General features: G+C 38.0%; 1 protein-coding gene across 1 annotated transcript in view; it reads left to right on the top strand.

The window, feature by feature from the left end:
- The window catches only part of DNAH11 (dynein axonemal heavy chain 11), a 371,689-nt gene that overhangs the window by 204,059 nt on the left and 150,113 nt on the right, over window positions 1–17,517 (top strand). Inside the window, exon 55 of the mRNA XM_031935967.1 lies at window positions 10,500–10,661. Within this exon, the coding sequence (XP_031791827.1) occupies window positions 10,500–10,661 (162 nt within the window). The remainder of the gene's footprint in view (window positions 1–10,499; window positions 10,662–17,517) is intronic.

The following is a 17,517-nucleotide window of genomic DNA, read 5'->3' as shown; positions in this document are numbered from 1 at the left end:
TAAAGACTCAGAATTTCTGATGAGCTGATATCTCCTTTGCATACATTCCAAGCTGGGCACCATGGAAAGCTTAATGTGTTACAGGGGGTTGGTGAGCACACCTGGCAGGTCAAGCTAAATGATGTGAAGTTGCCACCCCATTACCCATGCTCACCACCCAAAGTCAGTTCCCACTTGGAATGCAGAGACGGTAAGAACCTGTTGGCATGCAAAATGTGACCTCTGAATCCCAGAGGGCAGTTCCCATTAACAACCATCAGATGTGTGTCCTTGGATTGCCTCAAATAAGCCAATGAATAGCAATGCCAGATGCCTTCTCTCCTTCACATTTGTCTATGTGCATCTTTTCCCACACAGTTCTCATCTTACAGCTAGAATGCAGAACTTCCGACTCCTCTCTGGTGGACCTTAGCTAACCCAGTAACTTTTCTTTCTTACTTTCCTTCCTGGCCATCTGATGCTGTAGTGCAGAGGGCACTTAATTTATGTGGCAACCTCTGATTCCCTCCCAAGATTTTAGATATTTGCCTCGTTATCTACCTACTTAAGTGTATATACAGAGATCCATTTCTGATAATTTAAAAAATATATGCTCATTGGAGAGAATTTAAAAATACAAAACAATATGAAAACAATATTTTTAAACTACCCTTAATAAAAATATTGCCTAGAGATAACATATTGGTATCTTTCCTCTCAGTTTTCTAAGTGCATATAAACATGAAGTATATATTCAGAACTAAAAAATTTTTATTCACATCTCACGCAGTCTTCTTTAATTACCTACCCATTTCCTTTTCTGATTAGAAGGCTCCCATAGCAGGTAAAAATCAAATGATTCAAGAATTTGGTGAATGGAATGAACTATTTAACTCAGATGTACTTTATTCTAAACAACTCTTTGTAGAAAATGTCCTTTATCCATTTATGGCTTTTTCCAAATTTCCTATTGGTTTGCTGTAACTTCATATTGTTTTATATGAGCACTTTATATAGTGGATATTATTTATATGTCCAGAATGTTCTGGTTTTATGTGTTTCCAGTTTTTTTTTTAATTTATCATAATTCTGCTAACTTTATGATGACCTCCTGTTTTACATTCATATGTATTAAAAATGTTAAATTTTTATTTTATGGCTTTCATGTGTTAAGGCTTTTTTAGGAAGCAATATTTGCACTCCATGGTTATAAAAATATTATTCTGAATTTTCTTTACAGGAATTTATAATATTTTTAATGTTCAGCCAGACAGTTTTGTGTAAATTATAAGATGGCTTTCCTACTGTTCCACCCCTGAATACCCTCAATGCCATTTATTATATAAACTCTCTTTTATCACTGATTCAAAATGCTATTTATCTCATCTATTAAATTCCTAAATATATAAGATTCTATTTGGGGCTGTCTATTATGTCCCATTAATTTGTTTCTGCGTAATTGCCACACTGCATAATAAACACACATAATTGGTGTTTATTATAGCCTTATAGTGTATTCTGGAATCTAGTAGAGCAAGATCACCTTCCTTTTCCACATTTACTTAGTTATTTGCACCTTTAATTTCCTGGATTAACTATGAAATCAGTTTGACGACTTTTTAAAAAATTCAACGAAAATGTATAGACTGATTTTGGGGGATAATGGATATAATTACAATATTGAATATTTTTATTCATTCACCTACACTGTTTTCCTTGTTATAATTTAAGGTTTATTCTTGATAGTGTGAATTCTTTCACAACACAAAGGATATTTTTCCAAATATCCTTTGATCTTCTTACTCATTTTTATTCTGGCTGAACTTTAAAATCATTTCGCTAAATTCTGCTAATCCTGTTGGGAATTATTAGAATCACCTAAAATTTGTTAATGAATGTGGGAAGAATTAGCATCTTTATAATAATTGACCTCTTCCGAGAATGTGGCACATCTCTTCCTTTAGTCAAAATGTCTTTGAGCTTTGAAAAAGCAACTAATTACCTTCAATTCATTTTACACATTTCTCATTAGGTTCTTTTCTCAATATTTTATAGCATTTTCCACTCCTGCCAAATTTCTAACTGATCACTGTGGACATAAAAGAAAGCCATTGGATGGAGGGAAGGAGGAATGATGGATATTTAGTTATGTGTTTGTTTTACCAGCCAATTCAGTGCACACATTAATTCCACTAGCTTTTGCATTTTGTTCTTTAGAGTTTGCTGGGTAGACAGATCATCTTTTAATTTTTAATCCTTTTAATAATCACCACTTTCCTATATCTTGGGACAGTCATACTTTCTGAACAACAGTTAAAATTTTTAAGTAACTATAGTGATCATCTTTATTCATTTATTTATTTATGTAATGGGAATGCCATTAACTTTCCATCATTGAGTATTGGATGAAATGTTGACCTGAGGTATTTTAAATATTTTTTAGGAAAAGGTGTTGCAGTTTATCCTATCCTTTTTTATTTAAACCCCCTTCTTTTATCTTCTTTCTTCATCTTGGCCAGTTCTGCTATGGATTTCTATTATTTTCTTTCCTTCCAACCTCTTGAGAGTTCTATGCAAGTTTTTATTCTTTTCTTCAGGTTCTTATATTAAATCAACTTCAGAGGAATTAGCTGCCTTTGAATCTGCAGGATGCTTTTCTGTTTTTCTTGGTTTTATAGTATTTCTTCCTCTGACTCCACTTAGGCTTCTTTCCTCTTCTTCCTTCTTGGATAGTAGAGACAGCACTTCACAGCTAAAGTATGGCAACAGACAAGGTGGGTGATTTCCTCCTGGCTCATGCTGAGTCATGTACAGGGACCTGAGAGTGTCAACAAAAATGTCAAGCCCACTTGTATGCAAGCAACAGATTAACACAGACACACATGGCATAAGCCAAAAGACTTAGTAGTAACGCAAATAATTTTCAGGATATGTTTTTCATTTTGTATAAAACCTCCACTACTCACCTGGCCAGTGGAAAATCAGTTATCGCAGAACCTTATCCTTGTAAGATTGTGTAGTTGAGTCTCTTCAAACCTACCTCTGGCTGAGGAGCAGAACGTTTGACTTCTTTCCCTTATGCGGATAGCCACCTCGACAGCTTCATCCATGAGAGGGACACTCTTCACCCCTCCTGCCGTACATCCTGACACATGTACTAATGAGGAACAAGAAACACTCTAACAGCTGGCTTGCCCCTCACTGGTTCCAGAGCTCTGTGAGTCTCTATGCTGCCAACTGTGTTTTGCTTTGCAGGACCACATCTCTCTGGATACAGTGCTCTAGTTTCTGTCCTCCCATTTTCTGTTATTGTTTGATGTAAGCAGAATGAAAAGAACTTTAGAGGAAGACAAAAGGTGCAACCTTGTACTCTGTATCTGAGCTTCACCCTCTTTAAGATTAGATAAAACAATGAAACCTCAAAAAAATTAGGACACAAATATCAACGTTTTATTTTGCCCAGAAAAGCTTTTTTCAAACTGCTATATGTTTACTCATTCATTTAGCCATTCATCACTCAGCAAATATGTACTGAGTGCCCATGATGTGCTGAGTCCTTGGAATGTGACAGGGAGCAAAGGCTAACCCAGCCACTGCCCACCTAGAGCCACCTCATTCAATCCAGTAATCACACACAAAAAGTAAAATTACAACGATGTACTTGAGAGATAAAGGTAATATAGGATAACAGAAGACAGGGCAAGGAAGATGTCACGAAAAAATAATGATCAAGAAGAGAGTTCCAAAGTGTGAATAGAAGTCTTTCCATTATTTTATATTGTAAAAGGAAATTTTTACACCAGAAATCCAGTGCTTAATCCCTTGAGTAAGAATATCACTGTGTGTTGAATATCCTTTGCGTGTTGGAAAGCACGTTGTGCTTTTCTCATTTTGCTAGCGTTCAGCTGTGGGGTTTGCTGGTAGAGTCTGAGGCCTGTTCTTGCAATGATGCATGTGTGTAGAGTTACCCCATTGCGTCAGCAGAAACACCGGTTACTCTAACAGAGCAGCGCTGATCGAAAGCCAGAGACTTGGCATGACACAATTCAAATACAGCCCCAGCCAGAAGAAAGAAAAATAGGCATCTGATTTTCTTAAAAAACAAAACAAAACTTCCACGTTGTTATGGGACTAGAGACTGGCTTGGAACTCAGTCTGTGACCAGTGCAGGCCCTGGTGACAAGCACGGCAGCTGAGACAAGGGCTCTGCTTCCTGTCTTCCCCCTCAGGAATAGGTTTGCTCTTTGCTATCTGTTGGGATTCCACACACAGTTTTCTTTGTGAATAGGAGACTTTTGTTCAGAAAAAGAAAGAAAAATTAACTAAAACTCCCTGATGTCAAACATTCTTCTAGCAAAAATCTGTAATGTCCAGTATTTACACAAGTCAAAGGTTATGGGAATGAGTTCATTGTGTGCTATCTAAAAGGGAAATAAAAAGAAAATATATTGAGTGTGCACATGTTGAAGCTATTGGATCTTTTAAGAACAAATTGAAATTGAAAGGTAATTAGATGGGGGGAGTGATACAGGAAGATATGAGGACCATAATAAAGTGACACTGAAGCAATCAAACCTGGGAAGGTTTTCCGCACTAAACCTCCATTCCTGTGAGGGTTTCCTCAGATTTAGGTTTGATTATTCTTGAAAAATACTGAGACTTTTGAGGATAAATGCAAACGTAAGTGATGAACAGAAGCTTCTGAAGTAAATATGTGGTAGGGTTACTACCATCTGAGAATAAACTATATCAACTGGAAAAAAAATACAGAGTGACTGTAGCAATTCACATTTTCATTACCAGATGAAATGGACTGAGTCCCGTTAGTGATATACAAATAAATATGTACTTACGATGAGATCTTATCTAAAAGAAACAAAAACATATTACAAAGCACGGGGAAAAGTGGATTCCTGCAAATGAGTCATAACACCTGTGTGGGCAAAAGAAAAAAAAGGAATAGAAAATTCTATGGTATGAATTCCAAAAGCAAGTTCCTGACATCCAAATGTTAGAGCTGCAGGAAGTACATAGATAGTGATTTCAGGGTTTGCTTTTTACTTATGAGAATTTGCTTTGAGAAAAAAAGCACAGCTGCCAGAGGCATTTTTAATTTTTTTTTTTTTTCCACTGACTTTCCTTTCTAATCCCACTGTTGGAAACTAACTTAAGCCAGTTTGCTCACTTGCAATTGTCAAGAACTTTTTGGTGGGGGTGGGAGGAGAAAGGACGGTGCAGTTCAATGAATTTAGGTACTTCAAGGTAGATGACATCTGTTGGGTGAGGGAGAGGACTTTTTCCCCGAATCTCCCAACTCAAGGTATGCTTCCAGGAAAGGACGTCTCAGACTGAAGCCTCCTACAGATTGTTGATTGCTGATAATAAGGAGATACACACAGAAGCCTTACAACCTGCCCTATAATCTTAGTGAAATCCCAGCTCTGTTCTTTTGGGGACCTGGGTTGCCCATCCCCGGAGGTTTCTTTGGGGCAGATGTGGCAATATTTTCATGGAAAGATTCAGCTGATCTCGTTGAAATCACATCAAAAGGCTAGACTCTTTCTAAGCAGTTTACCACAGGACTGGTCAAGTTCCAAAATCCCAAGGGCCACTGTCCAAAATATAATTATTGGGATACCTTGATACTTAGATTTTTAAATTTTGTTCATACCTTGGCAGAGCTATGCACACATTTTTGGTGGGGAGACTTGCTTCATGTATCTTGAACATTACTTATTTCCTCAGTGAAAAGTCATGTCTACCATCCATGATGCTGCCTAACCAAACATTTATGTTGATAAGAGAAGCAGTTGGCTAAGAGCTTCTGGTAGCTGGCTCTCCAGTGTGGGCTTCCATTAGAGTCCATGCAAGACTGATTAGCCACCTCCCCACCAGTCTGTGTAGCCCTTGGTGGTGTATTCCAGATATTAACCAACAGCCCCTAAGGTGTAAAATAAAATGACTATTCACATGCATATTATACTACTAGTTAAATTATAGACAATATAACACCCTTTTAAAATTATTTATTTTGTTTTTACTTCTTATAAGCCCTTTGCTATATTAAGCTTTCATTAAATTAAAGGAAATATAATGGGAAAATTATTTGGAATGATTTTTCCCTCACCGTAATGTTTCTTGTGACAACTGGGGTTTACCTCAGTTTATCTGTAAAATTGTATAAACTGTCTTAGAAAAGAGCAGAATAACCAGTGGTGTCCAGACATTAGCATGGGTTTCTGGAAAAATCTCACATGACACCACTACCAAGGAAAGCTGGATGGCAGGAGAAATTTTATGCTCAATTTTTAGCAAAACTAGAAATTACTGAGCAGTGAATTGGGTCAATTACTGCACTTTCAAGGCTAGCGTGACACTCTCCTTTCCCTTCAAAGGAATTACTAATGAACAAGTATATTTCTGTAATTTAATTCTCAGAGTCTAGTTTAGCTGATAGAATTTAGATTACATATAATTATGTATTTAAAATTCTCTAAATTTTTCATCTTACTCTGTGTGTAGAGACCTAGATTCTATGCATATTTAATGAACTGCAAAAACATGGAAAACGTCAATGTTTCATTTAAGTATTCCTGTAGACAATTTAAAACTATCAGGCTGTCACTGTGGGTGTCAGAATCACCTGAGAGTGTTTGTTGAAGGCACACATTGCTGAGTCCCACCCCCAGAGTTTCTGATTATTTATGTCTAGCGTTAGTCCAAGGATATGCATTTCTAACCAGCTCCTAGACAGTTCTTTAAGAACAACTGGTCTCCATGCCACCCTCCCAGGCCCACTCACAATATGCAGTTTTACATAGTGTTGTAAGGATCCTTATTTAAGCAATAGTACACAACATAGGAGAAAATATCTTCAATGATAAAATTGTAGAAAAGAAAAATAGTTCTCTAAGTGACCATTCTATATTATTTTTCAATAAAAAATTAGTCCATTCTCACACTGCTATAAAGAAATACCTGAGACTGGGTAATTTATAAAGGAAAGAGGTTTAATTGACTCACAGTTCCACATGACTGGGGAGGCCTCAGGAAACTTATAATCATGGCAGAAGGGGAAGCAAGAACCTTCTTCACATGGCGACAGGAGAGAGAAGTGCATGCAGGGGAAATGCCAGATGCTTTTAAAACCATCATATGTCATGAGAACAGCATGGGGGAAACCACCCCCATGATCCAGTCACCTCCCACCTGGTCCCTCTCTCGACACAGGATTATGAGGATTTCAGCTCGAGATGAGGTTTGGGTATGGACACAGAGGCAAAGCTTACCAATAATGAAGGCTTATCACTCAAGTAACTCAGGGAAAGCATTTTTGTCTGAGGTTGAACAAATATGGTTCAGATACAGTATTTTCTAACACATTCCTAAGATCGGATACTATGCCAGTTACAAGCGTGGAAATAAGTGTAGAAGTGATGGAAATACTTGGGATCTTGTCAAATAAAAGATGCTTTTTTTCCTCTGCCTTTGCTAACATTATGTGTAGATGACATTTCTAAAATTGGCACATATGACAGATAAGTTGGGTGTGGGAAACCAACTCCTTGGGAAGAAAGGATAAATATTCAAGTATGGGGGAAAGCTGATAGAAGAAACCTAAGAATTGAGATATAAGTAAAAACTATGCATTTTAACTAAGACTTTTTAAGTTGGCACATTAAATATTGCAGCAATTATTTAGTTTGTAATTAGAATTGTATATAATGAAAAAATGATCGGTCAGCTTATGCAACATTAAAAACCATTAAACCACATGCAAAAAATGAAATTGAACCTTATCTTACAACCTATGGAAGAATCAACTCAAAATAAATTAAAGACTTAAATGTAATATAGGGGAAATCTTCAGAAGATTCATCTTGTCAATGATTTCTTTGATATGACGTCAAAATCCCAGGAAACAAAAGCAAAAACAGACAAGTGTACTGCATCAAACTAAAAACCTTCTATACAGCAAAGGAAATGATCAACAGAATGAAAGACAACCTATGTGAAACAGGAGAAAATATTTGCCAACTGTATATTTGATAAGAAATTAGTATTTAAAATATATAAGGAACTCCTATAATTCAAGTTTAAAAATCTGATTTTAAAATGGGCAAAGGACTTGAGTAGACATATCTCTAAAGAAGACATACAAGGCCAGGTGTGGTGGCTCACACTTGTAATCCCAGCACTTTGGGAGGCTGAGGTGGGTGGATCATGAGGTCAGGAGTTTGAGACCAGCCTGGCCAACATAGTGAAACCCTGTCTCTACTAAAAATACAAAAATTAGCCCAGCGTGGTGGCATACACCTGTAGTCCCAACTACTCAGGAGGCTGAGGCAGGAGAATTACTTGAATTCAGGAGGCTGAGGTTGCAGTGAGCTGAGATTGCGCCACTTGACTCCAGCCTGGGCAACAGAGCAAGACTCTGTCTCAAAAAAAAAAAAAAAAAAAAAAAGACATACAAATGTCCAACAGGTATAGGAAAAGATACACAACATCACTAATCAGGGAATGCAAATCAAAACCACGATGAGGCATCACCTCACATAGGTTAGGATAGTCATTATTAAAAAAACAAAAGCAGAAAATAAGTGTTGGTGAAGCTGTGGAGAAATTGGAACCCTTGTGCCCTATTGGTGGGAATGTAAAATGCTGCAGCTACTATGGAAAACAGTCTGGTGGTTCCTCAAAAAATTGAAAACAGAATTGCCATAAGATCCAGCAATCCCTCTTCTAGGTATATAGCCAAGGACATTGAAACTAGGATCTTGAAGAGATAGCTACACTTTTATGTTCACTGCAGCGTTATTCACAATAGCTGAGACATGCAAACAACAAAAATGTCCATCAACAGACAACTAGATAAAGACAATGTGATATATATATATATATATATACACACACACAACACACACACACAATGGAATATTTTCATCTGTAAAACAAAATCCTGTCATATGTCAACATGGATGAACCTTGAGGACATCATGCTAAGTGAAATAAGCCAGTCACAGGACAATTACTGTATGATTCTGCTTATGTGCAGTATTGAGAGTAGTCAAACTCCTAGAAACACAAAGTAGAATGGTGGTTACCAGGAACTGGAGGGAGGGGAAATAGAGAGATTCCATTCAATGGGTGTAGAGTTTCAGTAATGCAAGGTAAAAATGTTCTAGAGATCTGCTGCACAACGCTGGGCTTACAGTTAACAAAACTGTACCGTACACTTAAAAATGTAAGAGGGTAGATCTCATGTTTTTTGAACAATAAAAGAAAACATTTTGATCTTAATATTTATATAGCTTGAATTGTTGAATACACATGGCATATAAAATAAACATAAAACACTTGTTAAATGAGATACTATATGGATTCATATATGCTGGAATTTTTTATGACATGGATCTTTTAAATGCTGTAGGTAAAAAAAAAAATCACATCCTTTGAAAAATGATTTCATCAATTGCCTGATCTCAAAGTGTTAGAGACTTAGAGGCAGCCACGGGGTTTTATATCATCAGGTCTGAGCCATTTCTAGAGAAGAGGAAACCAAGATTCTCCCTCTCAGACCTTACCCCGATTGACAGTTCTCTTCCTAGTGTCCTCACGTACACAGGGACTTGAGAAGAAAAGCAGAGAAGGAAAGGATGTTCACTGAACACCTCCTTTATTTTGGCATTTACACAGGGTGTCTCTGATGAACCTTCTGAAACACACAGGAGCTGACCAGGTGCTTCTCTCACTGAGTTTCTGTGACCCACTGTCATAGCCAGATGTCATAGCCACCCTCGCGACTCCTGACAGAATCCCTTGTGTCCCTAAAAAAAGTATGGAAATACATTTAGATTTAAATTAACTTTTAAATCATTATATAACTATACAAAACTTTAGATTTACAGCAGAAACTTAAAAAATTCTCAGCAGGAGAATATTTAAGCCGATTTTTTTTTCTTAAAGACGAGTGTGATAGTATAAACAGAATTTTTAATTCCTTTAAAAATCTGAAGTGGGAGCTCAGGTAGATGTATTTCATTTTAAATGGAAACATAAACATTAAAGATGAGAAAACATTGTTTATAAAGTGTATTATGCAGCTTTATGGAGCCTGATGAATTACAAAATGGAAGGAACAGAAGATGAAAACATTGGTATTATTGTATCATGGTGATTTCTTTTGAATTTTTATTTTTTATTATAATGTTACTTGTGTAATGTAAATGAATAAAATTTGCCCCCATTAATGATAATCATCAAAAATGTTTGAGCACAGAGAGACAAATTTTAAGGAAAGCACACAGCAGTGTTTCTATGTGTCCAGTTGAGCAGCCTCTTTGGACAGGTTTATACTTTGATTAGCAAGGAGGTTAATGTTGCTGTCCACTGTCTAGGGCTTTAGGGTAGTTTAATGTCACGGTCGGCTGCACTCCTTTCTCTCATTGTCTAAGACTGCAATGTAATTCTCTGCTCACTCATCACCCGCCTGTTTCTGCCTTGCCCCCATGTCTCCACAGATCATTTTGTGTTTCTCTCCGGTTGGTCACACGCTGAGAGTTAGAGCTCGGAAGTTCCCAGCCATAGTTAACTGCATGGCTATTGACTGGTTTCATGCGTGGCCGCAGGAGGCTCTGGTTTCCGTCAGCAGGAGGTTCATTGAGGAAACCAAGGGAATTGAGGTATGCTGTGTCAGCCTGCATCTCACACACACACACACACACTGAAAATCCTCAGTAGATAAGTACTTTTCAAAATACATCTCCTATCAGAAAGTTACCCTGATTTGTTTAAGATGCTAAACTTGTCCGTTAGTTTACATTCTAAGGAATATGATAGCTGACCTTTTTTCCGCCATACATATTGAGGATGTGCACACGTGTGTGAACACGGGCATGCACACAGCACTTGAGTATGTCCTTACTCATGCACTGGAAGTTCAGGATCATTACTTCCTTGAATCATAATGGGACTTACTGATTATAAATCCTTTAAGTCCAAACTAAAAGCCCAAACAGAAATGTAGTCACCGTAGCCATGCACTGCTTGCTTCTTAACCAAATAAGGCAATGAATTGTGATTATTTTCATAGTATCGATAGTTGAAAAATCAGCCCCCATATCCCATAACCAGTAAGTCAAATAATATATCTGCTTATTGTTTTACAGATTTATCGGTTATATTTGTCATTTCTTCATGATGAAATTTGTACCTCCCATGGCATTTTAAAATGGTTGTACAAAATGAAACAACAAAAGCTTCAAACATTCAGATTCAGAGGGAAAAAGGATGTAGATATGAGGTTATCATTTAGATTTCCTGGAGATGAAGTTTTATTCATGTCTAGTGCCTCTCTGATTACATAGCTTGGAAAAGTGATTGCGGACATTTCCCAGGGAGTTTTGTCTTTTCATTCCATTGAGTGATAAGGTGAAATGTTCCTAGAATAGGTCAGACACTGAAAGTGACTCTCAGAGGCAAACACAGAAGTGGAGATATGTAAGGAATGATGTCTGTTTCTAGTTGAAAGATTATCATGAACAGGTACAACCCATTGTAGTCCCACCCTTACTCCAAAAGTCATAACTGCCACCTTTCCAAAGCCATCCTTTTACATTTTGTTGTATATTGTATCGTTCGGCAGTCGTATGGTTAAAAACCTGGTCATATTTACATATTTAATTGTTTGTATGCAGCTAGCTTTATTGTTCGTAATATCATTTTCCTTTGCTTCTACTACAAAAAAAAGCAGCTATAGAAGTAAGTACACATGCAGGTATTCACCGATATCTACAGAATTTTGTGGAGGGAGACCTCTTCTCCTTTAGTCTTTTCCCGAAATGTTTATTAATCTAATTATTTGGTGCTGGATTGCTAGGGAAGAGCTGTCAAGCAGTGTCTAACTTGGAAGATAGATATATATATACACACACACACATATACAAATACATATATACACACATGCATATATATATGCACACACACATATATTATATATATGGAAGAGGCTTTAGGATATTCCACTACCTCCCCTCTCCTTCTCTCCTCTACACTTACACTTAAAACATTTCCACAAATAAAATAAGACATTATGTCTTCTAAAGTCTGCCAGGAACATTTTGTACTCTAATATCTGGAAAATCATTAAATATGACAAATAATTGTCATAAATATTAACACAAATTTCTTATGCAATTTCCAGGTCTGTTGCATTTCTGGAATTCTCTAGGGCATCATTTTATCCTGTGATAGTTACAAGAAGGGTTCAAAATGCTGCTTTATTACAGGGAGAGAGTCACTATGTATCTTCTGATAGCAACGTTCTGTTTTATCAGGCTGGTTTGGTAAGGAAGAGAAAGGGACCAGAGCACTTTGTTTCTGCATGTTGCTTTCTCAAATGGTAGGAAATTAGAGCTAGTAGCATGGTTTAAATTGGCATTTGGCACAGTGCCTTTTGAAGTGCCTTCCCTTTGCTGCTCTTTGCAGGCTTTTTCTTGTCCAGGTGGGCGCCGCTTTGAAAACAGCTAAAGGAGCTTTGATATGCCAGTGACCGTTGACATCTGCTGGATGAGGCAGGACTTGCATCATGTTAAGTGCAGAGGGCTCCCGTCAGGTGCTAAGCTCGATCTGATGGTGTCATAACGCCTCCTATAGGATGCTGAGCGCCAAATAGGAATTTTAAAAGCACTTTACCATTCCTGATGAACTGAATTGTGCCTCAAAACAAATTAGATGATTTCATTTCCGTGCAAAGTGCTTATTTAACTTCCCTACCTTCCTAATTTGTTGCGCAGGAGCAATAATTCTAATTCAAGTACAGTGTGTCCATGGTCTTCTAAAAACGTGTGGTGTCTTTTCTGTAGAGGTCAAAAACAGTTTTTAAGTTTTTTGAATGAGCACAATTTGATCACTCTTTTAGTTTTAATTTCCTTTTTTAAGACTGAAAGTTATCGGCATAATTTAGGCACTTCTTAATTATTGACCTCATTTGCTGAGCGTAAGGTACTTATACAAGGTGACCACCTTTGGCCACAGAGAAAGGATTCATTAAAGGCAAGCAGTTTTGTGTGTGTTGACATGTAATTTTCCATCAGTACACACTCAGCACCCAGGGGTACGGGTTGACTGCATCTAAATAAATGTTTGTGCTATTTTTCTCTTGCCTCATATTGAACTAAATGACAGCTGACAAGTAATGACCGAAACAGTTTGACGCTTAAGTGTTTATCTGAAGACTTTGTCAACACACACTACCTCTCCAAGGAGATTTTGAAATGGAGATGGGAGGAGGTGTGTAAGGAGGGAGAGAAGGAAAAGCCTTCTGGGTAAACCTGGCAACGGTGTTGGAAAGGCTGCAAGAAGCTCACTGGAGAGAGAATTGGGTGAAGACCTTAGTGATTAGTACGTGGGTTCTACAACGAAAATTCAAGAGAAGCTGGGGTGTTGAAAAACAAGTGATGTTTTTGCTTTTCAGGGTAAAATGAATCATAAACCTCTTTGAAAGTGGGACCAGATGAAAGGAGAAGTTACTGAATGGAAATGAAACAGTGAGCTGTCTGGTGAAGGAGTGAGATGTTTGTTGGATGGTGTAGAGTAGATCTGAGCAAGGTGAAAGAGGTCATCTTTTGGGGGCACGTTGACCAACCAATGAGTTAAAATCCTCTGTCCTTATGTGGTGCCACTTAAAAGTAATGACACAAACTCTGTATCATCAGCTTTTTGAGGGAAAAGCAGTTATTCCCCATGCAATCACTCCTTCAATTGTTGAAGAGTTTGGTAGCTTGTGAAGGAAATATTTCACTACTGTTTTCCACAACTGATTGTGAGAAAGTCCACTCTAAGAGGACAGTTATTTTACTGCTATATTTAAAGACTTGTTTCTTCAATGGTCTGTAAATTCATTTTTAAAATGGCATGCCAAACACAAAGGGTGTAAAACAACATTTCGTCAGTGATAGCTATATTAGCAGAGTTTCTATTATATTAATGACTTTAAGCACAGTTCTTTCCTTGAAATATAAATTATAATTATTCAATGTGAATAAAAAGTAGAAAGATAACCTTATGCAACAGAAATTGTGTGAATTTGAAGGAAATAATTCTCATTCTAAGGAATATTGAAGCCATTGAAAAATATTAAGACAAAAACAAATGCAACCAAATTTATCTTGATTCTGCCTAAATCTTCTAAGACTTATGTCTGGGTCTAGCACGGTTCCATCAGGCCCTCTTACCAACCCAGTCCTGTCTGTGACCAGAGCATGCGGGAGGTGCACATCCGTGTAGAAAAACCTCCCACTGGCTGCCAGCTCTGGATTTTTGAAATAATTCCTAATGAATGCAGTCTTGCCCAGGCTTAAGCATATCTTCAGATGGCTGAGGAAAGACCCAAGTAGTTGTAAACATCCGTCCCCATTCTTCAGGCCTCAACCTCATAAGTAGGGTCCAGACTTTGTAGCTGCCTAGGAATCTGGACATGGATATTCAGCTGAAAGTGTAATTGACTTAAATGGAGCTGTCACTGTAAGTTTGTGGTTTTGAGGCTTTTCTCTAGGTGCTGGCCTCATCAGAAGCAGCCACACCATTCACACCATCTCCTGCTTTGTCCTCTTGCTATAAAAGAGGCAGCTGGATTTCTTTTTTTTTTTTTTTTTTTCTTTCTTTCTTTCTTTCTTTTTTTTGAGGCGGCGTCTCACTCTGTCACCCAGGCTGGAGCTCAGTGGCGCGATCTCGGCTCACTGCAATCTCCGCCTCTCGGGTTCAAGTGATTCTCCTGCCTCAGCCTCTTGAGTAGTTGGGACCACAGGTGCACACCACTATGCCCTGCTAATTTTTATATTTTTAGTAGAGACAGGGGTTTCTCCATGTTGCCCAGGCTGGTCTCAAACGCCTGACCTTAGGTGATCTGCCTGCCTCCACCTCCCAAAGTGCTGGATTACAGGCATGAGCCACTGCACCCGGCCTGGATTTCATTTTTCCTCCACTCCTCCTGAGTCTTCAATTGCTTCTTCATTTTAACTTTCTGGCAGAGAACCATTGAAGGTACCTTTTTCAATGACTGAAAACTCACCTAGGAAATTATTGGCTTCTGTTGGACTTTGTCTTGCCTCTGACCGGTAGTTGAGCTCCAGAATTAAAGGCAAGTTACAAAAAGCATAAGCAAATAACAATATAATGCACTCACCAGACAACTCAAAACAAAAAACCAGCATACAATTTAGAAAATTGTACTTGGTGCTACATTTAACACTTGTCGCTGCCCTGTGTAATGGTAGTAATCTTACTGCAACTGCGGTTGGTGCTACTTCTACCACAGTAGCAGAACTGATACAGGTTGAGTATCCCTTATCCAAAATACTTGGGACCAGAAATATTTTGGGTTTCAGATTTTTTTTAATTTTGGAATATTTGCATTTACATAATGAGATATCATGGGGATGGGACCTAAATCTAAACATAAAATTCATTTTTGTTTTATATACTCCTTATGCACATAGTCCGAAGGTAATTTTATGTAAGATTTTGAATAATTTTGTGCATGAAACAAAGTTTTGACTGTGACCCATTACATGAGGTCATATGTGGAATTTTCCATTTGTAGTGTTAAGTTCACACTCAAAAAGTTTTGGCTTTTGGAGGATTTCAGATTTTGAATTTTTGGATTAGGGATGCTCAACCAGTTCCTGCTGTGAATTTGCATTGCTTACCACCTCTCATCACCAACCTCAGGAGGAGGGACCACTCGTTTCCCCTGGGATGGAGGCCCAAGAGTAAATAATGCTACTGGTAAGGGGCACATCTGCAGTTTGACACCAGAGTCCATAGTCTTAAATCCTTCTTTTGACTATTGCATGAATGTTTGACTATTGGGAAAGATGTAAAACAGGAAAGGAAACGGAATTTTTAAAGGAGCAATTTTGTGGGCAGGAAGAAGTACAGGAGGGTATGCAGTATCTTACTAGATTTTTCAGAACTGGAAATCTAGCCCAGGTCCTGGGATTCAAACCCTGTGTCCCTGGCTCCCTCCAGAATCATCTTCTCAGAGTGAAACAGCTATGAACAGCTTAGGACAAGTGTTGAAATGCAACACTGCTCATTTTATGCATTAGTGAGTTTTCTTTCTTTTATAAGCCATCATACAACCACAAATATCTTATTAATATATTCTTTTACCAGCCCTAAAAGGAGCAAGAAGATCAGATAGATTGTATAGCACATCCGTTTGACATATTTAAAAATTAACACAGAAATAATTTCTGAGAAAAATGTTCAAGACTTACTGTAGGTATATGGCATTTAATGTGACAAAATTGTCCCAAGTTAAACTTCAAATAGAGAGAAAGTAGATTGTTTCACCTGCCCCTTTCTCTTTTGCCCTTCCTCCCTCCCTCCCTTGAATACAATGCTTTTGAAAGCCCAAATTTAGGATTACAGACCAGTGTAGTCTTCTTTACTGGTCTTGGCAAGGTGTCAAATCCTAAATTGACTTAGTGCTGACCTCTGGGTATTGGTTTACATTCCACTCTGCTCTTTGTCAATTTCAAGAGGAATATACTGGGCACTTGCTTGAAGTGCCAGGTGGCTGGGGTACTTGGTGTGGCAGAGACTACTACTGCCCGAGAACTGTCACACCAAATAGCAGAGATCTGTTTATGTTTTTGTGTTTACAGTGAACCAACTGAGAGAGTAGAAATTAAACACATTTTCTTAATGTGGGGAAAAGCAGTTTCATCTTTGCATTTGATTATGCGTTGGAGACAGCATCACTTTCCAGAACATCTTAGTGAGGAAACCTTGAGTTTATAACCATTCAATACTGGCAGTCTGCTTATTTTTATTTTTGCCATCATCATGATTAGCTGCTAAATGACTATAAATGGTTATCAACTGGTTTTTATTAAGAGGCCAAATCTAGCAGGAATGATATTCTCCCCTCACGTCTCTCAAAGTGAAAAATACAGCATTGTGTAGCCCTCGCTGCAGCGGCACCAGCAGCAACTCCTCTCAACTCTCCCCCACGCCCCCCAGCAAAAAAAAAAAAAACTGGAGATAAATGAATGGCAGAATAAATAATTTATGCTAATGAAATTACTGCAATTAGTAGTTCTACAATGACCCTTTTAAAAGCCACAGCTGTTAATGTCAGGAAGTGCTGTCACTACTGACCTTATCATAAGAGAAAGTGACAAATTGAGAATGCAGGGAAGACCAGTCATCAAAGAGGTCTGTTCTGGAACGATTAGAGTTTTCTGAAAAACAGTGTGAATTACAACCAGCTGCTCCCTGGCTCAGCGAGTCTCCCATGCTGTGCCATTTTGTTAAGCCCGATAACAATAGTTATTTTGCCCCATTGAGACAAGTTGTCTCGGGCCACTTTCAGCTCTACCGGAAACCACTTCTTCCATCCCCGATTTACAAATGAAACTGTTGTTAAAGAGAGCTTTCAGCGCCTCCAAGGAGCCTCCTCATAAGGATCATGGCTGGGCAGAAGCCAGAGTGGTTTTTTTTCTTTCTTTCTTTCTTTTTTTTTTTCCTTCC

This window comes from Piliocolobus tephrosceles, chromosome 8 (genome assembly GCF_002776525.5).
Source record: "Piliocolobus tephrosceles isolate RC106 chromosome 8, ASM277652v3, whole genome shotgun sequence".
NCBI lineage: Eukaryota > Metazoa > Chordata > Mammalia > Primates > Cercopithecidae > Piliocolobus > Piliocolobus tephrosceles.
This window is presented reverse-complemented; position numbering and strand designations above follow the sequence as displayed.